At 44.5% G+C, this 26,136-nt stretch overlaps 1 protein-coding gene across 1 annotated transcript in view; it reads right to left on the bottom strand.

Annotated features, from left to right (window-relative positions):
- Positions 1–24,050: 24,050 nt before the first annotated feature.
- Positions 24,051–26,136, bottom strand: part of EBF2 (EBF transcription factor 2) — a 146,264-nt gene continuing 144,178 nt past the window's right edge. Inside the window, exon 16 of the mRNA XM_080370334.1 lies at positions 24,051–24,167. Within this exon, the coding sequence (XP_080226460.1) occupies positions 24,136–24,167 (32 nt within the window). The 3' untranslated portion in view covers positions 24,051–24,135. The remainder of the gene's footprint in view (positions 24,168–26,136) is intronic.

Here is a 26,136-nt window from a genome sequence, read left to right as displayed (position 1 = left end):
TAAATAAATGTATTTGAATGTGCTGTAAGGTACATAAACAAATTAGATGGCAAAGCACCTCTGAGTATTTCAACTTTCAGGCACCTTCTGATGTATGGACGTGAACTGGTTCAGGTTCGACTGTATATGCCTATTTTACTCCAACACACATAAAGGCATTGGTACGAATGTGCACGGTCTAGGGCACCCTTCTGGGGGAGGAGAGGGCAGGGATAGGAAACGGCGAGGAAGCGTGAGGCTGAGCAGTAGCTTCAGAAAGGTTCCACATTGTCAGGGTTACGGTTTTTAAAGATCTTTCTGACCGGGCAATTTTTAATTTTTAAAGCTCAAGGCTTTGAAAATATAAGGGGAAAGGCTGTTATTAACAATGATTTATTGTGGAAAAATATTTACATAGATAAAAACATTTCACTTGGCACGTGAGGACCAGGAATGAAACCCATCTCTTGTCCTGTAGCTCTCATATATTATTCATACTTGCTGTTTGGCTCTTTTCGTGTAGAGATCTCAAAGCATTTTGCAAATGAAGGTGTAAGTTGTTATCCTTGGTTTATACAGGGATGACTTCGAGAGAGAAATGACTGTGCTGTAGGACCACCAGAGACCTGGCACTAAAGCCTGGGTTTCTGCTGTCCTGGTCCAGTGTCTCATCACCTGGATTCTGTAGATGCTGTTTTCGTAAGGGTGAAAAACATGATAAGATTAATTAGAGTAAAAAGCAAGGTGGAGGGATTACTGGCAGGGAAAGAAAAGGGAAACACAAACCCAAAATCTGAGGGTATTTAGAAGAGATGGAGAAAGCAGATGTTGGGTAAGGAGTAAGTGAGGAGGTTATTCTGTGGTTGGAGTGGACTGAAAGGAAAGAAGCTGGCCATAACAAATGTAAGATCCTCGTGCTGCGATTCTCAGCGCTGTCAGGTAGTGTTCAGGGAGCTGGGCAGGACTTCCAGAAGCAACTGTGTCCGTTGCCTTGTCAGAAGCGTTGTGGGCATGTCACCTGCAGCCCTTTAATATGCCATGGTGCAGAGGCACCTCACTTGTTTTTGAACTTTTGTAATTAACAACAAATATCTACCTAACTTTGCAAATGGGAGAATTCACACTTCAGTGCCTTACGAATCTGCTGTTAAAATATGACCCCTTGTCCTTGTGCTCATTTGCAAATTGCCTGACATACCCTCCGTCTATTCATGGGGCTAGTGGTTCTGCTTCGGAGTATCCATAATATACCCATCCAGGTGACAACATATCTTATGTTTCTGAGACTAAAAATGTCACTCTGGACCCAGAAGAATGTTTGATTTCATTCCAGGCATAAAGTAACAAATTGCCTTTAATGGCAGCATCACCAGAAATAGGCCTCCGTCGCTTTTTCATGTCACTTTCAAGTGCCTCGTTGATATTTTTATGGATTTTTATTATACAGCTTGTTATGCAGCAACAACAACCATGCCAGGTTCTCGGGGATCAGCATGCAGGGGGGGGGGAGCTAAGCTATAATAAGAACTCGTACACTCGTGGTTTTAATATCTTTTACTTCAAAGCATGGAGTTGATGTGATCTTTCATCATCTCAGCTGTTGTTTACCAGCTTCCTACAGATGCTGTTTGAACTAACAAACCCCACATTTCCTGGTTGGAGTGAGTAATTCCCTCGGCAGTTGCAATCCGTTCACTTGGAGGCTTAGTAGTCCTGATTGAATGATGCCACTAACAAGAAGGGGATAAACCATTTAAACGTTCAGTATCACCTTTCAGTCAAATAGTAACTGGCCAAATTAGTTTGGCTTAGCTTCTCAGCCCTGCTCCTTATTTACTGCTTCAAGGGAAAACTACCAACAAGTCCAGGGCTGTATTTGGGGTCAATTTACTCCATGTATCAGAGACAGACAGACGTGTTCCTAATACAAGGGCTTCTCTTTGGCACTGATCTATGAACCGTTTTGTTTGAACATGTTTTGTTTCCTAGCAGTCTTTTAAATCAGCTGAAATCTAGAAATTACAGGTGAGGAAAGAGCTGCGGGGTCATCTGTTCTGAGAAGATCAGAGCAAAGTTCCTCCGTGCCTGTGATTAGTGTGTGAGTCCCTGTAATGGAGAAATAGAAGCAGTCGCAGACAGGTCCCCCTTCCTGCCCCCCATCCTTTTTTTCCCCCCTTTTCCTCAGCCCATCAGCAGAACGGTCCTGCTAGAGAAGTTAATGAAACTTTCAAATATACTGAAATAAGTATATTGTAATAAAAATGGGCCGAGGCATTCGTGTGCCAGATTGGCTCTTCAAACAGATGCTGGTTTTTCCTTTCAGTGAACAGAATAGTAGCCAACCAGGACTTTTTTTTTCCCCATTATTTATGTCTGAAAGCCTATTCCAGTCTCTCTGTGTGCTTATATGTATGTTTATGGTAACAATATATTATTTAGCTGCAGAGACACTGGGATATTAAGCCTGTGTTCCTGTCCTAGGCAGCTGATGGTCTCAGCAAGGGAGCGCTGGGAAGAAACGTGGACTTGGGAATGACTTGCTCAAGGTTATTTAGCCAAGTAGGTGCCAGCGATGGGAAACAGAATGTGATTCTACGGGTCATTGTTTGTTCTGCTGTCCTCTAACGGGGGCGGCTTGGTGGGGGTTTCTCGGTGAAGCAATGCTCTCTGAAGTTGGGATTTGTGGGAGACGGAGAAACTGCTGCAGGGGTCGGTGCTGCATGGCAAGCTGTGTTTCTGTAGCGGGTGGTCGCGCTGTAATGAGTTACACAGTGCTAAAGAGTAGTGGTGGGCATTAACCGCTGTTTTAGAATGATAGGCAATTTTACATATATATATATATGTATGTGTATATACATCTGAGTTCAGATAATATGAATCCCTTGCAGACTGAGTCAGGAGCCCATGGAGTGTAACCGTGCTGAAGGGCCAGAATTCCCCTTGGTTGTTCTAAGCATACTTCTGGAGCCTCGGCAGGCTCCCCTCCTTCTTTTCCAAGCATTTATGTGGAAAATCCCAGGCTCAGAAACCGCTTAGGCACAGCCGGCTGAAAGTGCCCCTTTTTGGGTGCTAGCGGGTTACAATCAATACCTCATGTTCGTAGACTCTTGTCTCCGGTGCAGTTTCCCTGAACAAAAGTTTAATTGACCTGAAAGAGAAACTTAACTGATTTTCAAAGACATGAGTGCACCTAGCAAAATAAACATTCTGTAGGGCAACTTCCATGTTATTTCTATGTTGACTTTCTGTTTTTTCCCCCCTGCCAAACAACCACCTCTTAGAGCAAAAGGCAAAACCACTGTGTTGGAGCCTACTCTGCTTTTAATATTTCCTAATAAAACAGCATTCTAAAGTGAAAAGGAATTTTTCTAAGCAGCATGTGTGGGAAAATGATGGAGAGTCTTGTTTCATACAGATCCAAGAATAATTTTTCCAGTGTTCAGGATGCTTGGCTATTTAGTCTGCATCAGAGGCATGGGACCTTTATCAATCAAAGAGCCACTTTGTCATTAAATGGAATCTGTGAGTCGCACTGAGATTAAACTCCATGTAGAATCTGTGAAATAAGGGTCTGATTCTCAGTTACACTAAGGCTCCTTTGTGCACCTACAGTGGCATAAGGCCCCCAAGACTTTATTTTGTATCAGATCTTTCATAAAATCTATTCACCCAAAGTGCTTTAGGGTTAAAATTAATTCAGTTAATGAGTTAAATAACTGCCAAGGGAGAGAGAAATTAAGAGTCATGGGCAAGGGGGAAAAGAGATGCTTCCAGCTGAGTTTAGAAGAGAGCGTGAATGAGTTGAAGGGGAAAAGAGATGCTAAGAAGATGCACTGATGGGCAGGAGCTGCAGAGGAGAAAGCTCTTATGCCCTGGGGGTCAAATTATATGAAGGAAGGAGGAAGGGCCCCCTTTCTGCAGGAGAATTGCTACCAATGGAAGTTGATTTAACTCATATCACAGAGGCAGCAATATAAGCTAAGCTTTTCACTTACTGTAGCTAGTTGCTGTGAAGTCTGCACAGCCTGTGCAAACATTCATCTTTTATTGTTTGTTTATAATGCAATAGAAATTACCCATGGAGTAGATTCCTATTGGATCAGGCATTTGAGGAAGGAAAAGAGAGTCTCTGACTGGGTCTTTTGACTCCCAGGATCACTTGGACCAGGTAGAACTGTGGCTGTTCCAGCTCCAGTAAAGAGAGCATCCTATCGTTAAATTCTGCCCTGATCTCTACAAAGCAAAGGCTGTTGTAGGGCTGTGTGGGCACACTATTGCAAACAGCTAAGGGGGGAGGGGCGGGGGGGTGTCTTTCCTGAAGCCCTGGATCACTTACCTACCGCCCCCAGGACCAGACAGAGCTGTAGGCTCTCTCAGGAGCGACCTGCAAGCGTTGGTTCCTGCTCAGCTGCATCTACACTGTGCTAAAAGATGCTTCCCTTTGTCAGTAGCAATGTGCAGCTTGGGACTGTGCTTACAAAACAGATTTTGTAACCAGTCTAAACCAAACGGTAACTAGTTTCTACACGTTCGCGGGCTGGCTCACATCTGTAAGATCTGGGAGAGCATAGGGCAGTGTACCTTCAGAGCTTGCCATCTTGTACTACTTTACGTAAGTGCAGATATGTATTTTCTCCTCTTTTTTTAAATCTTTTGACAGTGATTTCTATAGATAAATTACTTCTTGTGAATAGAGCACATGTACATTTTCCATCCTCTTAATTTTTAAGAAAGTAAGTTTCACAATCCCCACGAAAACAACAATTTTTAGTCCTTATTAACCAGAACCAGAAGAAGAAAGCTTACTTGGGCACAGAAATATGTGGAAAGGCACCTAGAAGAAGCTACAGGGTATTTTAATCCTGCTGAGCACCACATCTTCATACTCTATGGGAGACAGCGCAGTGTATGTCTGTCTTTCATGTTACTACTTCACTGAAATCTTGGAAGTAACGGCTGGGTAGTGTGGCACTGGAAGCACTGTGCCAGTGGCAATCACAGCTTGGAATGGACTTGCTGAGCTTTTTTCAGAAAGGTGGATAAATTAACTTCTCCTGCATATACACTCCTCGTGATCTTTAGCAAGCCCTTCATTAGTAGTCGTTGGACTCTTCTGGATCAGAATCTATCAGTGGTCTAGACGACAAAGGGTATTTGAACAGATGTTTTTCAACTAAGCCATTCTTTCCCGATTTTAATAGAATGTCTAACTTCACACGAGGCAGTACTTTATCTTAGGTGGCTCTGAACCTAAAAGAAACTGGGCTAAATCAAGCTTTAAACAACTTGCAGTTCCTAGCATGGTTAGGCTGATGACGTTCCTTACACTTTAAGAAGCCTCTGAGGCTCACAAACAGAAGTTTTGCATTTAATAGTTTGGATACTAACAGCCTTGATTCATTTCCCTCAGTTTTATATCATTGCTCTATCACGGTGCAATTATAGTGCAAGGAGGTGCCTTGGAAGCTTGGAGAATAGTAAATGCAGACCTGGCTTTGCTCAGCAGGACTTGTTCAGGGCTTTACAAGAAATTTTCAGACAAACTCATCTGACAAAAGTTGTTTTTTTTTGAAAAAAAAAAAAAGGAAAAAAAAAAAAAACACAAAAACCCAAAAGCCCAAGTGCCTTATTTGAGGAATGTAAATAAAACATGTCCTGGATATTCTCTTGACTGGGATATAGTCAGCCTTTGGGTGATGTAAGAGGGAATTTGCCCTCACTTAACGTTCACTCTGTGTGAAGTTTGCTGCTGTGTCCCAAGTTATTGGGAGCTCTTTAAATCAAAGCAGTGAGAATGGATAGTGACAGAGTGAACTGTGAGCTTTATTGTTTGTATCCACACAGCAAGGGGCTGAAAAGTGCCTCCCTTTACACGTGGGTGGGTTCAGCGTAAAACGCAGAGAGGATTCTCCTGAGATGCATTTCTTCCAAAGTCCCACTTAGAAATTTAGGGGAAGGATTCCCAGGACATTGTGTGTTGTACGTTCTGCTTGAGAAGGTCCTATAAAACAGCTCTGGGTAAGACAGACATCCACGAGGGTTTTCCTGCAGGCCCTAGAGCTCGAAAAGGCTCATATTTCCATAAATCCTTTTTGTGAACCCGGAGGCAAGATTTGCATTTAACATGTTGAGTTTTTGCCAGTTTGCCAGGTCTAAAACTAGAACTGAGTGCCCATTTTTAAGGGAAAAAGAACAATTAAGGTAATTTTTCTAGACTCTCTATATATTCAGTGGTGATGCGCTCATCTCTCCCATATGGTCCTGTTTCTTCTCATGCATGCATGTCTGGTCTCTGTGGCACAGGGATGAACATAGAAACCACTTGAAAATAGGGTCTGCCTCTAGTCTGTTGTTTTTGGATTCTTGTGCATCCCTCTGTTTGACTTGGACATCCCTAGAATCACAAAGTGTAAGTCTGAGTTTCTCTGCAAGCCTCATTTTCTTCTCATTGGTGAAACAGGATAGATAATTTCTTGCCTTACAGGCATGTAAATTTTAATAGTTTAGTCCCCAGTTCAGCAAAGCACTTGAGCACATTCTGTTGGAGTAAATGGGATTTTAATTCGGTGATTACATTGTTTGGTGAACTAAGGCCACAATAAAGTACTTAGAGATCGTTGGAATTAGAGGTGCTATAGGACTGGAAGATGTCATCATTGGTATTTGGCAGTAAAATAAACCATGGTGATATTTTTGCCCTACCTACAACAGGTCATAGATGGGGTTTGGATCATCTTAAATGCGTATTTTAGATTTGACAAACAGCCTGAGATGCTAGGGAATAATGGTTTGGCTGACCGTTTTTGGTTTGTTTGGTTATTTTAAATGCAGTGCCTTGGTGGCCTAATGTGCTTTTTTGGACTTTGGGAATGCAGTTTCAGTTCCTTTCTGTAAGTGCTTGAATCCACAGTTCTTGGATATGTGTGTCTGTCAGAGAATTGGCTGTTAGTTTAGGATTAGGTGTTCTTAAGCTCTCCGGTTACCGATTCTGTATTTTGCATAAATAATGTTATAATATAAATGATATCTGTAAATGGCCAAACCCTAAGCTTAGAGAATTACACTAGATTAGCTCTTTGTCTCAGTGGCTCAAGTATTTTCTGTGTTCTGCGACTGTAACATCCACAGCTGGCTTGTTTCTAGCACCGGAGCTGCCAGATGCAGCAGAGAGTCGTAGGGAGCAGCACAGGCAGTGGGAGACGACAAGAGACCGCCAGAAAAGGGAGGAGGAGGCTGGGAAGGAAAGCGCCGTGGCTAGGCAGCTTGTTTATATCACCTCGGAGGGCTGATTGCATGCTTATCACACACAGCACAAAGCTCAGTTGTCTGGACAATCGTCTAATTGTCTTTACCCGGTAAGTAGCAGCCCTGGTGACATTCCAGACCTTGACCTCTGCCCTGTCCAGCGCCAAAAAAGTGCCGTTAGGAATCATGTAACACTGGGTATTAAAGATTGTTGGAAAAGGCCAGGGGGTCAACCTACTGCGGAGTTTTAGCCACAATGCTGAATATAGCCGGCTCTCTCCTCCCTCCCTCCTGAGACCCGGGCTTATTGTACGAGAGGGTCGGAACGATGCCTGCGCCGAGAGATGCGGCTGTGCTGGAACCACCTGGGGCTCTGCTGGGAAGGAAGAACGTACAAAGTCTGAGATTGCGGAGGCGTACCAGCCTTCTTTTCATAAAGAGCTTGGGCAATCCTTGGTCAAGAAACGTGCTTCTAAATATTCTACTTGGACACTATAGCTTGGGATGTCAGAGAGCAAGTCTGCAAAGAGACTGCTAGCTAGAGCAGCAGGGCTCTATGTGTCGTAGCACTACCAATACCAGCAAGGGCTGTGGTTCCGGGATGTAGGAGGCAGGAACCGGAGTGCCAGCCGCTGCAGAAAATCTGTACAAACCTGCTGAGGGCATGGGGAGGGAAAAGGCCGAGTGAGTTTGTGCTTGCGCTAGGAAATAGCCAGGCTTTCAGCAAATTTTTTCTATTCAAACCCCTTGTCTCCAAAAGGGACCCTGTGTGAGAATCCTCGTGGCTGTTGCTGTCAAAACCCCTGCCTTCTGCACACCCCAGTCCACGCAGCTGCCGTTGGAAAAGCATCTCCGTGGCACGTTGGAGGACGCGGCGCACTGAGCCTGTAAACCAAGGGTCCGCTCAGGGAGGTGAATGTTTCAGCGAGACCTCACCTGAGAGATGCCCTGAAATACATTCTCCAATTAGACTGAAAATCTCTTTGTTAATAACTGCTCTTCTTATCGCATGAGTTTGATTTTCTATGAAGTATTCAAGTTAAGTCTCTTGAATAACGAGAAATGAGTTTGAGCTTTTAAACAAAGGGAACGTACAGAAATTCTTAGTGAACTCTCCAACCAGTGTAAACAGAGGTAAATACTAAAATCGGTGGAGCTATGCCAGATTACATCAGTTAAAGATCTGACTTCCTATTCCCAGGCATGTTAAAGGTGTTACTGCGCAAATGACTGCAAAAATTATTGCTGAAAGGTTTTACGCTCAAAGGCAGATCAGGTATCTGGTCCGGGGAGGGAACATCCATCGCTGCAGAAGGAAATAAAGGAGAGAAAATTGTGAAGTGTTAACTGATATTTTTAGAAGCTTTATAATGACAGGTCACATTCCCGAGGACTGTAAAGTGGCAAATCTAACACCAATTATTCAAGAGGGGCAAAAAGATACAGCAAGCAATTACGGTTTAACACCAGTTGTGGGAAAAATATTAGAAACCATTTTATGGGGTTTGGGGAGTGAACAGCTTGAAAAGTGTAATTTGATTAGAGATGGCCAACGTGGGTTTTTGATCTGGGTTTTAACTAACTTAGGATTCTTCAAAGGTATTGCTGCCATGGGAGGTAATGGATCTTGGTTGGATGGCACGTACTTGCGCTACGGTTTTGAAGTGGCAAACTGGGATGCAGCCACAGAGCTGCTCTTGGTTTCCTTGAGCTGTGCTGCTGAACCTTCTTGGAATGCATTTAAATGAGGGGAATGATGAATCCTCTCAGCCAGGCGGAGGGGGTGAAAGCCAGATTTTGTCTGAAGGAGTGAAATGGAGTACCTTTTTTTTTTTTTTTTTTTTTTTTTTTTTTTTGCCTGCTACTTCCTGAAAGTCTGAAAAACCAACACACGGGGGCAAAATGGAAATCGAGCAAGGTGGACTCCCATGCCAAGCCCTGTAACCTTGGGGAAACTACTCCAGGGAGGATTCTCTCAAATGAGCTTTTCAGGTGTCTCACTGGGGTTCAGGTGCTTCCTGGAGGTCGCACAGAGATCAGAGCAGTGCAACTGTACCAGCGGGGCTTCGCCTGGGCACACAAATCCTCTGTTTGTGTGAATCGGTTTGAAACTGAAATGCCGATGCTCTTTGTGGTGCCTTTTTAAATTGCAGGCTGCAGCTCAGGGAGCATCTCCGGTGGGTTCCACTCTTTCCTTGGCTACTGAGCCTGTGAATGTGGCCAGGTCTCCATCCCCTGCACTCTTGTTCCCTTCTCCGTAACAGCCACGGGGTTGGGACAGCCTCCTGCCACGAGATGCAGCTAGCACAAGGTGTCCCTGGTCTCAGAGTCCCTGCACCTCCTCGATGCTACTGGATCAAAAAAGACATATTAAAAATAAAAATAGCTTTAAACAAAGAAACACAGATAGGATTATACTCCTGAACTACCAAAAAGCAATTTAGGATCTGGTACAATATTGATTTACTTTTTTAAAAAAATAAATTTCAGAAGAGGTTTGCTGATAATTTCAGGGATAAAGCCAGAAGTTAAGTTACTAAACTGTGTCTTAGGCTAAATAATTAACTGGGTTTCTTTTTTCTTTTCCCAAAGTATCAAGCATTATAACTACTATTTGTTTAGCACTTCTGAATTCAGACTTTTTGGGCGTGATGCTTCAAAAATACTTGCATGCTTTAGGATTTGTTTGGTAGGTGTGTAGGTGCTCTTGAGAATTTCTCTTTCCAGCATTGTCTTGTGTATGTATGGGAGCTGTATATATTTTATCTTATTTTTTTCTGAAAGCAGAGGATGTACTGAGCAAGGAGGTAGCAGTGTCACCCCCTTTACAAGGGCTTGAGTCTGTCTGAGGCCAGTAAATGGAGCATATATTTTAATGCAGATAAATATAAAATGCGAAGTCTTGGGGGGCAATGCACCAAAAGTGCAAGTAGACATTAAATGGAAAAGCCCTGCAGCATACTGATCAGGGAGGGGATCTGGGGGCCATGGGAGAACAGTCCTTCAAGCCATCATGCCGTCATGTTGCTGCAGATGAAAAAAAAAAAATAGTGTAGTGTAAAGCATCAATAGGAAGGAGAAAAACCGAATTAGATGGATGATTATTTCGTTGTTCCGTGTCTTTGGTGAGGCTTCAAAAACATGCTTGCTTCCTCCTAGGGAGCAAAGCGTTTGCTCTGTCTGGGGGCCCGGGACACACTCGGAGTGCCGATTCCTTGGCTTTTCCTGGAATTTGTAACTGAGGACAAAATGATTTCCCCTCAGGAAACGGAGGCCACAGGCCTTCTGCAGCCGAGTGGAAGTATCTGGGATCACGGAAGGGCCTGAAATGGTGGATGCGATAAGAAAAGTGGGAATGGGCGCTGAGGGTCGGGCCGGTGGTCCTTTGCTCTCAGCCCCCCCGCCACAGCCACGCCGCGGCGTGCGGAGGCTTTCAGCCGCTCTGAAATGAGTTATGGACAAAGTAATACGGCTCCTGTGTCTACTAGCCAGTAATTAACACGCTGTTAATATCTCTTTAACAGGCGACGCTGCAATTTCGGGTTTCCCACTGAAAAGTAACCGATGTATTCCCGGCACCGCCAGAACGCGCCCTGCCTGCGGTAAGCGCCCAGGGACTGGGCTGGCACTGGTGCGTGGTGAGAGTCTGTAGGACTTGTCCCACTTAACGAGGTTATTCCAAGATAAAGGTCTTTAAATTTCAAGTGATGAAAGATGAATCCTAATTCCTGAAAACCAAAGAGCTCACTCAAAATGGAGGGGAAGCTGGAGAAGGCAACGGGGGATCAGTACAGCTGCTATGGACCTGGTCGCTTCCATGGGTCAAGTCAGTTAACCTCATTTTATTTTTTTTCTTTATGCCGCTATCTGCTCACGAGGAATAGTAAGTAGTCATCTTTTTACAAAAATGCTTTGTGGTGCATCAGGGATAGACACCACGTTAGGTGTAGAACTGTTAACGAGGTTTAGAACAAATAGGGAAACGGAATTAAGCCTTTAGTGCTTGTCTCTGTGTGGGCAAACGGATTTTTGCCTCTGCAGCTCATCAGCCCGCCCTCAGAACCTCCAATGGCAGGTGCTGCTGTCGGCTTCCAAACTCAGATGCTAATATTTGAGATGTGTTTATTATTTTTAAAGTACGTTGACATTGCCTGGGTAGATCCTCGTGTAAGGTTTGCTGCTTGTGTATATTCTCCACCCCTTAAGGTAAGGTCTTTGCCTGGATGGGATTTAGCCGATCGCCATGCCAAGGAATTCGTGATGGGGACAGATGGGACAGTTGCAAGGGGACAGAGGGACACTGAGGCGCAGGAGCGTTGTCAGCCTGTCATATGCAACAGGTCTCTTGGTGGGGGCCAGCAAACAGCCTTGGTGCCAGCCTGGCAGCGTGCTGGACTCTGTGGTGTCCGCTGGAGCCAAAATGTAATTCTTTGCTATGCAGGGATACCCATTTTGGGCGGGAATAACTGGAATGTTGCAACCAGAATCCACAGATTCTGCCTTCTAATTCAAAATGCTTCTTCAGCCCAGTTGTAAACTCTTTGGGGCCAGTGCCTGCCTTCTGGTTTTTGTGATTATAAGCACCTTAACACAATGGAGTCACGGTCCCTGACTGCCTTCCCTAGGTGCTGCTTCAGTACAAATAACTACACTAAATTGCCGTGTCCTGCAAGGAAATGTTTGGGAAATGTTGAGCGACCGTGCGCTTATGTTATTGTAAAACCAGAAATGTTTACTCATTATATTTAAATAGGTTTGGATCATTGTGGATGAAAGTGAAACAAGATATAAGCCTGCAATGACATGCATAAATACATAATTAAGTGTATTTCCTTCCCATATGGAGAGGATTAGCTTTCTTGCCTCAGCAGGGAGTTGCTTTATTTGGTGTCTGCTTTGGTGTCCCTTTCTTTTTGACAGCTTACAGAGGTACACTGAAAGGGAATTTCACTGGCTGGCTAATGAATGTTGGAAGAAGGACTTTGAGGGCATGTGGAAAAGAATAAGTGATTACCTCAGAAAACAGAAGTTTAGGGACCTGAAGGGCCGTCCTATTATCCTGACTTCTCTTTTTTGACCTTAAGTGGGCCCTATGGGATGATCCTGCCCACCTTACCAAGACTTATTGCTTAGTCATAAATCGAGACAGAGGGAGAGCGAGATGTGTCTAGTAAATGCTGAAGCGTCAGCGATAGCGCCTGAACTCGGGTTGCATAACTTGAGAAATATTTTATCACCCTTGTGGGCCAAACCTCTGAAAAATCAATAGAACCTGAGAGTTGTCGGTATTGATCTGAAAGGCTGAGCTGTATTGAAATATTCATGGCAGAATGTGTGCGTGTTTGGGGATGTGTGGTTTGGGGACAGGGATGTAGCTCTCGGGGAGTGAAACATTCAAACTAGATTTCATTTAAACGAGATTAAGACTATTAGGTGACTTGCAAAGCATACACTTAAAAGGGAATGAATTTGCTTGTCATACGGCAAGGCTTCTGACAGAGAGAAATGCATTCTCATTATTATTATTTTTCTTAAATGACAAACTGTTGGGAGGAAGAAGTCAAGGAGATCTGATAAAATTAGCACCACGTTCTCTTGGGGATCTCTGGGCTTGCTTTGTTTGCAAAGCCAATTTGGACATTGCGTCTTTGATCTTCACTTTCAGTATTTGAGCAGGCATGTTTAGTATCACTCATTTCACAGGAGATTTGGGATTCAAGTTTCTTCAACAATCTAAAAAGCAGTACATTAGAAGGGGAATTGTCTGCCAGTCGTCTTAGAATCTCAATACCCTTGATACTAATTTGATGTGATGCATTTCACCAGATGTGTCTACCTGAACGATGTTTTATGCCCAAGAGGTTTGTGCTACTGTAGAGTATTAAACTTGGCTCTTCCCCTCCCTTCCTCCCCTCCGTTTTTCTTCCAAGAACAATCGAATGAAAAGCATCCCTAATTTTAATCTGCATGTAGGTGTGACATGTTTCAGACATTTGGAAGGAAGAGAGTGTGTCAGGCAGGATTCGTGCAAAGAGTAGAACAGAACCTTGAAGAAAACCCATGCCGATAATGCTGCAAAGAGATTTTATGAAACTGCTGCTTATATATAGGCTAATAGATTAATATATTCACTCAGACTCTGAGACCTGCCTTTTTACTTCTTACTCCTCTCCTGCAGGATCGTTGTCACTTCTGGGGCATAGGTTCAAGTCTCTGCTGATCCCACAGACTTCTGCCGGGCTTTGGGCAAATCACCAAGGGCATGATTTGGACTCGATGATCTTAAAGGTCTTTTCCAACCTAAGTGGTTCTATGATACTTCAAGGCATTCAGGCGTTTGAGAGTCATCTATTTTTGCACATATCTTAGTGCGTCGGAGCCATTTCTGCAAAACCACAGCAAGGGAATACGGCAGCGCTGCCCTGCCTGGCTGCACGCTTGCTGAGGATCCGCCTGTGGGATGCTCGGTGACTCTGGGCACGCGAGTTCTTCAGACGGACCCACATTGTGGATGTGAAGGGAAGGGCTGAGTGGAGAAAGGAGAAATGGAGAAGAGAGTAGGTAACAAGTATTCTTTAAGAAAAAATATTGGCCACGTAGGCTGCCAGTGGGCTGAAGATACTATTTCGGGAATAGGCAGCTCCGTGATCTTTAGGACAAAAGACATGTCGTGCAGGCTATCGAGGGTTTGTGCTGCGTGGTTATAGAGTCCAGCTCTTAAACAAAAGGGAAAATAAGGGCAATTAGGACAGATGTCTTTCTTAACTCTCTCATGTGTAAATTCATCCATGGTTAAAAACAGTTATATGAAATAAAACTAAGCACCCTTGAGAGGCATTACTTCAATCAGTGGCTCAATCTAAGCAGAAAACCAGGCTTTGTGCATCGGAGATTTGCTGGTATTGCTAAAGAGAAAAGCCACAACTCGTTCCCTCAGGCCATGGAAGTTGCATGTCCCCAGGGAACGGACCGTGAAGCTACCTGGTGTTGGTTTAGGATCCGTGTGACCAGCATTTGCTTCCCTCACCCCCTCTAAAAAATAACAATCATACAAAAAAATCATCAGAACTGTTGTTGCTGAGTGAAGCTTCCTACGAAAGGGAACCTCTAAACTGTACGGCCAAACAGCTTGGAGGCAGCGCTGGCAGGACTGGCCGTGCGATTCCAAAGGGAGAAGCACCTTGTGCACCAGTCTCCGTAAATACCGGCTGCTGCCCGAGCCTTCTCAGCAGCATGGTGTGCACCAGCACCCTGCCGTTCCTGGTATGCCGCAGAGCCGGGACAGGTGACACCAGCTTTCGTTTAATTAGGCTGGGAGGGCATCATTTTGTTGCCTGAATCTCATTTTTATCCATGCTGCTGCAATAAAGCTTTCCTGTAGTAGGTAAAATGAAAGCAGGAAAAAAACCACATACTTGCCATTCTTTATTTAATTCCATTCCTCAATGGCAAAGTAAACTGCATGTTTAAGAAACAGACATCAAAAGATTTGATTTCTCTGAAGCTAAAAAGCCTATTAATCACAATTTTAAAGTGTTCTTTAATTACCCTGTAATAAAATGACACGCGCAGAGCGGGAGGAAAAATTGTACACTTTTAGAATTCCTCATGCTTGTTTGTGTTTCAAATCTCACCGGAAATCCTTGTTGATCCCTCCTGCTTCTGCTGCTTAATTCTTCTCTGCCACAGCTATTGTTTATCGTTTAGCCACGTTAACCGTATCCGCTGCAATTCTGAGGCAGGAAAAAGGGTGTTGGGAGGACGGGCCTCATTTCTAAGCTGGTTTCTGGAGGATATAATAGCGATGGAAACTTCATCTTGTGAGGGAATTAGGAGGCTGTGGGGCGCAGAGCTTCCCCGGGTGTCGGGGGCGGTGGTGATGCTGCAGCCCTTCGCTCGGTGAGCGTGTGTTTCGGCTACAGGGGCCGTTCCCGCATCGTCAGTGCGATGGGTGCATCAGGACTTGGAGTCTGTGTTGTGTCCTGGGAGAAGAGGGTCTTGAATCTCTCTCCAAATAGCAACCCGGGAGGTAAAGGACTAGTAGATGGTGCTCAGGATTGCATAGCACGGGCCTGAGTCACGCAGGACCAGTACGGCTCCTTCCACTCTCCATGTGTCTCCATTGCACCCTTGAAATTGGCCTCTGGATAAAAGCTTTGAAACAAGGAGATAAGCAAGAGACACGGGAGTGCTTTTGGTCAACCAAAGCATGGGATTTGATTGACCAAAGGATATGATCTGTCCAAACAGGCTATAAGGAAAACAAGGTTAATCTTTGTTTAAAACTTCTTTGTAAAATTCAGTTTTGTTGAGGAAGGAGAATGAAAAATAAAATTGGGGTGGACGCCCAGCTCCTCCTCCTTTTACAGGACGAGACAGGTGCTGGGGCTCGTGGTGGTAGAGAAAAGCTTGGAAATACAAATCAGGTGTTGAGGACAACAAAATCATAGGCTTTTACAAAAATAAAAGTGTCACGACGTTTGATAAAACTTGCTGGCTCCTTGAAACCCTCAGCAAGGTTTTTGTACTTGAGATGATTCGTAAAACATCGAGAACATCAATTGCCAGTGTGGAAGCAGACTACGCAGGCGTGGAGCCCGTCCCTTCGAGCAGTATTAGTGGCTCCTCCTCCTACTGGAAGGAGCAATAACTGGTAGCTGTGGGTGGGGGAAGCCACGGTCCCACCTCGTGCAGGCAGTTGATCCAGGCTGGTACGTTTTGGGTCTGGATTCGCTGCTATCACGAAACTCAGCCGGGTGGGTAATGTTCCGAGTTGATCTGTTTTCAAACCCAGACAGTTGTTAATGAAACAGTTGCTGTTTTGTTGACAGAACATTAATTACTTGATCTTAGGACTTGGTAATTGCGCAGGCCCCCTCTGTATACATCACTAATTACATTAGCAATTATATGGCATTTTAAAGACAAAGAAACGACTACAGCAATTGCAGTGTCACGGGGACCCTGCTGGTAAATTTCAATCAAGTTCCTGCAGTCCCCGTGAAGTGTGGAGGCGAGTCCTGCTCCACCCGCGTCCTGTGGAACCATCGCTCCGCTGCGGTCCCTCGCCGCAGCGCCCCAACCACACAGCCCTGGGAAAGGGGGGGGGGGGGCTGGAATTTCTCGTCAAAAAATTCCCTTCTCAAAATGAAGCATCCTCTAAAAGCCTGCTTGCTGTTGGAAATAGTTCTTTGTACTGTCAGCTCTATTCATCCTGGAAATGATGAAGAGTCAGAACTTAAAGAATCATGGCTTGGATTAAAACTAACTGCAGTTTTTAAAGACACTGGCCCATGCCTTCCTGCAAAGCTGCATTGTATTTCTAAGGAGCTTCCTCTGCAAATTAATAGGCCAGAATGTTAAGAAGCTAAAATTCCTGTGCCTTCAGAAGCTGGAGATTTGCAAAAGAGCTTTAAAATCAGAATAACTGTAAGCATGAGAACCGGCACCAGCACGCTGGTAAAGCCACCGTTACTTTGAAAGGTGACAACATGGACAGAGGCTCCTTTATTCTGAAGAAGAGCTGTAAAACCCCTTCCTTCGGGTAGGCAGCACCTTACAGTCTGCAAATCGGGTACCGAGGGACGTACTTCAGTTACTGCTGCCATTCCCTTCTCCTGTCCCACCTCCTCGGGCTTTCTGTCCCCTAGTACAATCCTGAGGAGGGATGCTTGCTCCTCTGGGTTCAGGAGGAGTTTCTACTACTTGTCCCTGTCTTGCCCTCCATGGTGGGTACGGGCTGTGGGGCCCTCGCATGCCACCGCCGTCTAAGTAAAGCGACCTGTGCCCATTCAGGTGCTGGGGGAGGAAGAAGGTGAACATAAATCCGTCGCTTGTGTGGTTTTTCTACTGATTTTGTAGCTGTGGCTCTGGTTTGAAGGCCAGAGGGGAAAGTAATTATATGGGCAGCTCCATGGATGGCGTGAGTCGGTGCGCCGCCACCGACTCAGGTTGGCGATAGCTGAGGATCTGGCCCGTGTCTTGTCAAGTTTTGAGCTTGTAAACAGGGAGAGATGGTATTATTACCGAAAGACAATCTCTCTCGCTTGTGCTAGCTATTTATTCCCCCGTTCTGCTCCCTCCCACCCCTGTTTTTTACTGTTCCTCCAGGGCCGTTGCTAGATGCAGTTTCTGACCCGTTCTACCCAGGTTCCCCTTCATTAAACCCTCACTCCAGGATCAATTAAGGTTGGTTTGAACCTGCCGCTGCTTTTAATGGTGGCGAGATTGCAGCCACCACCTTCTTGTCACAGAGACAGTTACTAACCTGTATGTAAGACGGGGTAGCTACAGCCTCCGTGCGTGATGCTGGACTGAGTTTGAGAATAGAGACAAAAAGGAACCGGGATGGGTTTCCACACATACACACGCTGCAAACCTTGCAGAAGAGTCACAAGAAAATAGGGTGCTCCATGCACATCCCCCCGCGGAAAAGGGACTGGTGGTGGAGAGGCTGCTGTGTCGTCATTGTGTGTCTTTTTCTGTTATTGCCGTAGCTTTGCGCAGCCGTGGAGGACAGCAGATCTGGCTCCCCCCACCTGATGCTGCCTCCATGGGACAGCGGGTCGGTGCCCTCCATTCGGGAGGGGGCTGTGGGGTCTCCTCCTCCCCCACACTGATGTTTGCTCAACGCTGGCTCTGTCCTGGCTGCTCTGTCCGCACCCTCTGCTACGGCCACCAGCTGTCCGTTTAATCCAGTCCTGCAAGCGGAGTTAATGAGACATTCCTACTTAAATAACCTGGTGCGATTAAAGCTTCAGATCTTTGCACCTCGACAGCTGTGTGTTGTCACAGAGATAAATATTTTAACTGGTCTGGCAATTCCCCAGCTGCCCTGCGTAAGTGGTTGAACGAGTGGCTATTGTTTCCCCATTTATTAAAGTGAAATCCAAGTTCTTACAAAACAGCCATCTAGAAAAGACAGGTAAAGGCAAAAAAAAAAAAAAAAAAAAAGAGGGTGGGAAAGAATGTGCTTTTCTAGAAGGCCTCGTGCCTTCCCTCGCCGCTCACAGGAGCGGTTCCGTCGGGAGATGTGTTCGGCCGGAGTTCTTGGCATCAGCCGAGGGAAGGGTGCAGATACCTGCCCTTGGGAAAGGCACTGCCTTCCGTGTTTGAGGTGACAAGTGTCATTAAATTCTTTCCAGAGCATGGCAGCAATCTTACAAAGGAGAGCTGAGCAATCTGCCCTGCGTGCAGCACCTGGTGAATTAAGGGTTTAAGAAGGTTGTGGGTTTCTAGACTTTGTTGGTCTTAACGTGGGCCAGGAAAGATCTTTTCTCATGGGCTTTTGAGAATCGAGCAAGATGTCGTACTGAACCTGGTTCATTATCAAATGTAACGGATCCCAGAGATTTTGTTGTTTTTTAATAGGGATTCTCTTTCAATATGGAGAACCTTTGATGATGCCATCTAAGCTAGCTGGGGTTGGAGGGAGGTGTTTGTATTTGCATTTAGGCGTTTTTTGAATTTAGAAGTTCATTTTTTTCCTGAAACTGTCTTGCTGGGGTACTTCATGCATCTCCTTCCCTCACTCAGCATTTTATTTGGAAGTTGCTGAACGGATGGGACAGCGCTGGAGGCGAGAGCGATAACCGATCACAGGCGCAGGCTGTGCGTGTACATCATCAAGTCCTTAAGAGAGGTAAGAAATCACGAGTGGAACACAGTAGATCTCCAGGCTTTCATCTGCGTAACAAACTTCCTCTCGTGAATGGAACAGTAGGTCACTGTTAAAGACTAAGAATCTCTTTTAAACTAACTGTTAGTTTTATCACTAAAATCGTCACTTAATACGCTGCTGGGATTTTTTAGGGGAGGGGAAAAAGCCGAATCAGATTTTGAGTAGAATGAGCCTTTGTTCTAGGCGAGACGGAGGATATTTCACCAGGACAGTGAACAACTTCGGTTTCGCTGTTGGGGAGGTCATCTACTAATTGCATGTTATCCCGGAATAAGTAATTGAAGCAGATTACCAAAAAATAGCCTGTTTTCTTCTCAGTTTTTGGTTGATAGCGCCTAATGTTTTCAGATGCTTTAACTGACATCTGGCAGTGTTTTAAACACTGACGCATATTCTGTTAGTCAAAAAATGCCAGTGAAAGTGGCTTTCATCATCAAAGAAAATTTTCGGTTGTTTGAACCTTTCCAGCGATTTTCACACAAGAATTTAGAATATTCCTGGTTTAGATGGTCGATTACCATTTTCCAAGATGATTTTCACCACTCTGGTTTATTTTTTTCTGATGGAATAAAGGTAATTTACCTTTTTTTGATCAATGCTCTTACAAAGGGAACAGAAATTCCCCGTTAGGTATGCCAGACCTGGGCTGCGGCAGCCAGTGTACATTACCCTTCCGGAAGACCAGGGGCAGGCGGAGCAGGGTCTCCGCCGCCGGGGCTCAGGGCAGCGGGGCTGTGGAGCACCTCCTTTGCACCCCAGATACTAAAACCTGCGCTCTGCTGCGAGAGGGAGCAGGTACAGGCACGCTTCGGACTTTTTCTTGGGAGTCGATGTCGCTGACCTCTGCGGCGTGTGTGGAGCTGTGCACGGAGGCAGCGCCTAAGAGGCTCCAACGCCGAAGGCAGTCCCACGGGCAGGAGCCCAAGGACAGGCCGGCATTGGTCAGTCTGAGGTTTGGGGGTTGATTTTGTGATTTTATGCTCTAACCGATTGGACTCTGCCAACCAAAAGGGGAGCCCCCCGAGGGAAGGGCAGCTCGCCGACCTTTTGACTCCTTCCCTCTCCTGGAAAGGCGCTGGCTCTCCCCCAGGTGCTGGTGGGCAGAAGAGACCATCGCCGTCCTTCCATGACCACCAGTCCCGACTTGGCCCTGCCCAGTCGTGGGGGGACATCTCACAAGCACGAAGGTTTGTCTGTCGGGACTGTCACCTAGCACGGAATTACCCTTTTTAAAAGTGTTTTTGCCGTACCAGTGCCTTGAGTGACCCATAAAGATGATAAATAATAAGGCATAATGAACACTCTGAAATTAAGGTAATTCCCCCCCTTGTTTACAGTACAAAAATTTTATTTTTTTGTTAGGATAATTTAAAGTTTAAAACTGAAGTAGACATATTCATTTTACAAACAAGATAATTCTTCCATAAGTAGGACCATTAAAAACAGTAAACAAAAAAAGCTATCTTTACAAAAGCTCTGTGCATAGCAACTTCATACCGTATATAACTGACAAAGCAAAAAAAAACAAAAAAACAACCAGCCAACCCCAAACGAACCCCAAAACTATACAGTAGGGAGAAATGAGGCCTTAATTTACAGAAGGGAGAAAACAGTCTTTAAAAACCATGCATATTGGAGGTGTGCAAAGAAATAGGGGAAGTAAGATGCTATACCGAGATAAATAATGAAATAAAACGTACTCTTTCAAAGTTATGATAAAATTTGTAGTCACCTATCGAAACACTTTCATTTTTCTAGTGGCATAAAGGAAAGCTGTTAGGGAATATTAAACAGCAATAACTAAAAGAGGACAGATTTGCTTATTACACTGAAAAAATCCTTACACATAAATTTTTACATTGCTTTTCCTTTTTGTTGGGTGCTTTGCCACTGCCAAAGTCCTTTTTTTCGTGGTCAAGGATTTCTGATTGTATTTGTTTACACACGTTTTTCTTTGTAAAGCTACCAGTAAATTCTACACTCATCTTGCGTATGATAATTTCCATGCATGAGCAAAATTCATGTTCTAAACCATTCCTATGTTTAGGGGTTTTTCATTTCTTTGACTCAAATCGAACCAGAAAATTTGTTTTCCATGTTTACATCAACATAGGCAGCTGCACATGTTTCTCTTCCTATAGGTACTTGAAGTAGCTTTCTAGGGAGGTTTTCTTTTTCACTTGGACTCATGGCACTCACACTTGAGCAACTGGATGGAGCTAATAAAAATAACTGAAGTGTGAAAGGACTGTGGAGTGTTCAGAACCTTTCCTTTTTGTTAGCCAGCCTGTCATTTTTTCCCCTGAATCTTCCCAAGATTTCAGTGATCTTTTTTATGTGCCTGCGCTGACTAAGCAAAAATTAAAAAGGGTGGACAATTAACAGAATAGCTTTTTCCATGAGATGTCTCAATGTTTAAAATTGGAAACCTTTCTGACTAAGATTTTGTAATGAAAATTTTATTTGTTAAAAAATGCCAGAGGGTTTAAGGTAGCAAGCTGCTGCTTTTCAGCATGTGGCCTAGAAATTCCCATCTATCTATCGGGAAGATTTGCTGGGTGTAGAATTTTGAGTTTAAGCAGAGATGATAGAATTTTAAAAGTAGCCTGTACACAGAGGGACAGGGGGAGAAAAATCCACCATCTTTATGCTTTGGAGCTGTTTGGGGGTTTTAGTGGGTCAGGACAGGGAGGGAGGTGATATGTCAGAAACGAGCCTGGTCCGTCAAGATCTTTTTTTGAAATCTAGGACTCGGTGTATTGTTTGCTGAAATTTATGGAAGTTTTAATCCAAGCTCTAATAATCCTCAATCTGATTTTTTTTCCCTGTAGGCATGCACAATTCCAAACATGAATTTGGACCTCTGGCTCTTAGCTTTGCTGGGATGTGGGTACCTGTGAATAAATGAAATTCACTTCGGGGTTTGGTTGGGGTTTTTAAGGAACGCCAATGACCAGGTTAGTGCACCCCGTTACGTTACAGCCCCAGATTCCTTAAGACCTGTGATTCTTTTGGATTTCAGAGATCACTTGGTTTCAGGGCTGGTTGCCCCGCTGACCTCCGACGATTGCTACTTCCTTGGTGGCACGAAGGGCGTGAAGGACCTGCAGTGTCGGGGAACCCACAGCCATAGTTACCGGTGAGTTATTTCAGTTCAGCTTTTCTGGAACACAGACACTTTCCGTAGCCTGACAGTAAGACTCTGACTAACTCTATTCATGCTTCCTAAAAACACATTATTCCCACCAAATCTCTCGTTAAAGTTGCTTCTAATTGCCATTTTTGCTAAGAGGATAAATTGGGCCTTGAGTTCCAGAAGGCGCCGCCACCTTTCCTGCACCCGCCTGTCTACGGGGCCAATTTGACACATTTGTAAAACGCCCTCCGGTGCCAAAAGGTGGCCCGTTGGGTGGGGGCTGCCAGGTCACGCACCGCACACAGCGCCCAGCCCCTCGGTCACCCGTTGCTGCGGCTGGATCTGGCCCAGGGATCTGGAGAGAGGCGATCTAGTCTATGGCTAATCCACAGGAGCTCAGCTACGCGCCTGGTCCAACCCCGAGTCCAGCACTGAACGGAACATCTGCCACATGTAAGGGTCCCCCAGAACACGGTTGTACTTACCCATCGATTAAACTACAGGGTAAACGGACAAGCACAGTTTTGGGGCCATAATTAGGGGTTTATTTATTAACGTAAAGATGTTACCATAGGAACAACTATTCATGCAGCTACAAATTGTGTGTATTTTAGTGGGGTGTGAGTAGTGTAGCCAATTTTTTTTTCTCATTTTAAAAATAGCTTTCCAACAATCAAATTCTTTTGCGCCATCTCTGATTTAGTGAGATAACTGGTGATTATCTTTTTTTTACCAGACTTGTTCTCACCTTCCGATTTCAGGAGAGGAGGTGCAAAGGGGAACTAAACTTTTTTTTTTTTTACACTAAAATGCAGAAAAATTCAAAGCTATTGATTACTTCTATGAACTTCAATATATAAATGGAAAGTACTTACCATTTTTAATGACTCAGGATAAAAGTGCATAAATTACTCAAATACATATTTACCCTCTATAAATGCACCCTTAATATGAAGCATAACTGAACTTAAGGTGTTCTAACTACATGGAAAAACAATATGTTAGAGAACCCTTTCCCTCCTAATTCATACATTGAACCTATGAAATAAACTCAGTACCTCATGAGAAATCCGATTTGTTCAAATCCCTAAGTGCCACTCATTTGCCAGTAGCATCTTTGAAACGTCCCAGTTAATCTCAGTACCTGAATATACTAATCGAAACAAAAAACGGAAGGGGGAAAAATGAGGAGGCTGAAAATTCGTCTAATTAGCAACCTGTATACCACAATGTCTGTAAAAGTTTCTGATGGTTTTGTTACCCAGAAAGAATCCTATACATCCTTGCACATGAATTCAGTAAGAGGGGAAAAGTGAGGAGCAATTGCAGCAGTAATAATATATCTCAAACTTATCACTACATTTTTGCATCATTTTTCTTCATTGTACAACTGGAGGAAAAAATCCAAAAAAGGGTTTAATTTCTACCTCTACATACAATAAGTTACAAGTTTATTTATTTAAATAATTGTAAAACATCTTACATTTTTTAAAGAGGTTAAACTATAAGCAAATACACACATACACCAAAGTTCCATCATTCATGTCAGTTTGTCCTAGAAATTCTTTCATGCTGGTACCCTGTTTTGTTGATTTTTTTTTCTGCATAAACTAAATCGATATCTGAAAGGCTCCATAGAAAATAGAAACTTCAACTTTTTTTCCCCTACAAAGTAAAACAAATTGTATCCAAAATATCAAGCTTGAATCACTTTGCCAATTTCTTTCTCCTTTTCATATTTTACAAATCTTAGGAAGGTTTCCTGTCTTTCAAGAAAGACTTTGCGTTCCTGATTCCGTTCTGCCAACTGTTGTTCATCCTGGCTCTTGGCTGATTCTTCACTCTCCATGTTTTAGGAGTTGACGTGGTTGTGTCAGAAATATGAAACAGGTAAAAGATGCAGACTTCTATCTTGTCCAATCCATAAAAAATGTTCCTTTTCCTGGGCCTGGCTTTCCCCCAAAAAAGAGCTTGTAGTGCTATTTTTTTCTTTTTAGTGGTCCATCACAATAAGTAGTTTTGTGCTGTAAAAGAAAAATGAAAAAAAAAAGAGGGCAAAAAAAGGAAGAGGGAGAGGAGCAAAGCTGCCTCTTCCTTACATCGGGGGAACGACAAGACCAGTCATGGCTGAAAAAGAAAAATGACAAAGATGAAATTCTGGCACATTTTTATGGAACAAAATACATTTGAGCCCTTCACCCTCCCGTGCGCCGCAGTTAAACTTGCCCTCCCCTGCCTTGGGTGGTTTTAGGCTTTAGTGAGACCTAAGGTGGTGGGACTGCGGTGGCAGTGGACAATGTGCTGTTCACAGGACGGTCACCGAAAGCCAAGGGCCCTGTGGTTCTTCACTGGCCAAGGGAGGCAGGGGCTTAATCCAGTCCCAACACGTGGATTTTCAGAAATGCCTAACGGCTTTTGGGTGCTTATCTCCATAGAGGAGCCCCTGGAGATGGACATGGCTCAGCACTCGCCCCAAGAATTCAGGCTCCAGCTTTCTCAAGGTGAACCCTCAAAATCAGCCTTGAAAACCGGGCTGGAGCCAGGTCTCCCTCTCACGTCCCACCCGACCTGCTCCCTGCCTTGCGGAAGGGGTTATGGGGGAGGGGAGGGGGGTGGAAGCCCCTGGGACTGCCCCAGCCCTGCCGGCGGGACCCAGCCAGAGAGTTACAAGTCCTGATTCACTGGGCGACGACCAGAGCTGGGGTTTGCTAATTTAGTTACGGTGGAAGGAACGGACCAGCCTCTCCTCCTCGCTTGGTTTACCCCATATGTCCGAATCACTGTACTCTTACCTGGCACGTTCCCAGAACACTGGCTTTATGTAAATTATTTATTAGTCACTCTCACTGCCTTTAATTCCAGCTATATTCTTCGTGACTGACAACAGCAACATTTTAAGCTGCCTGGAACTGGTGCCGTTCCCAAAGGTTTTGAGGGGTAAGTTAAGTTTATACGTATTTATATAACAAATGAGTGAGTCATATTTTCAAAGGGGCCTCAGTGCAGTGCAAGGTCCTAATCCTGCAAAGATTTATGTTCACTGAAATTTGTGGGATTATTCATGTGTTTAAAGCCCTGTCCTCTGAGAATTAATTTCACCCTTATGTTCATGGCGTTTAAAAAAATGCTTCGGGCAAGATCCTCAGCTAACATGACTCTTTTATTGGAGCTGTGGTTTTAAACAACTGTGGATATGCTCTATGATTTAATACAATAGGAAAATAAATATTTTCATATTTTGTAACTTACTAGGGCTGGAAGTCCCTGCCAATTTTGGCAGATAGCTGAAAGAGAAAGTGAAACCAAACAGTCTTAAGTCACATATCTACTTTAACTGCTTAGGAATGTGCTATTATCTTTCAAACAATATTTTTTGTTGTTTTTTTTACGTAACCCTAAAAATGTATGTAACCCTAAAAAAAGCAGGTAAATATTTGTATGCTGGTTTTTGGGGGGTGGGTGCATTAGAAGACGAGAGATTTTTGATAACGCTGAGGAGGCTGCTCCTTTCCTTCTCCTCGTGCCCCAAACCAAACAATGACCCTAATGGTAGCGTCCCAGCCTGACACCGGAGAGCCTTCTCCCTGTGTACTAAGCACGTGCCTGCCCTTCTGTCCTCTAGCAAAGAAAACTTGCTTTCAGTCTTGGAGTGATGCCCTCCTCCAGACTCTGCTGGGCTGGTGGCAGGGGTAAGTGCATGCCCTCAGCTGCTCGCGCCACCCCCAGCTATCCCAGCGGAGCAGCCTGCGTGAGCACTTCCTAAGCTGCTTCAGGCAAAATCCTCCAGGTTAGCTCAAAGAATTTAAATTGTTTGTCTAAGGTAACCTGGCTGGCTCTTTTGCCTGAAGCAAACAGAGGAGCGCTGGCACCGCGGGTGCCTGGCCAGCCCTGCCGGCGGTGATGTCCCCTCCTGGCACAGCCAGAGTTGAGATGGTCCGTGCAGGGAGGCGGCGGACCCTGCTATAGCTAGCGTGGCTTAATTTGAGACATGCAGGGTCTGTTGGCAGTGTAGTTTAAACTCTGTTCCCAAGGGGCTAGGCCATATTGGCAGAAGTGCTTCTGATACTATTATCCACATTATTTTCATTTTTTTTAA

This window comes from Falco punctatus, assembly GCF_963210335.1.
Source record: "Falco punctatus genome assembly, chromosome: 20".
Lineage (NCBI taxonomy): Eukaryota > Metazoa > Chordata > Aves > Falconiformes > Falconidae > Falco > Falco punctatus.
This window is presented reverse-complemented; position numbering and strand designations above follow the sequence as displayed.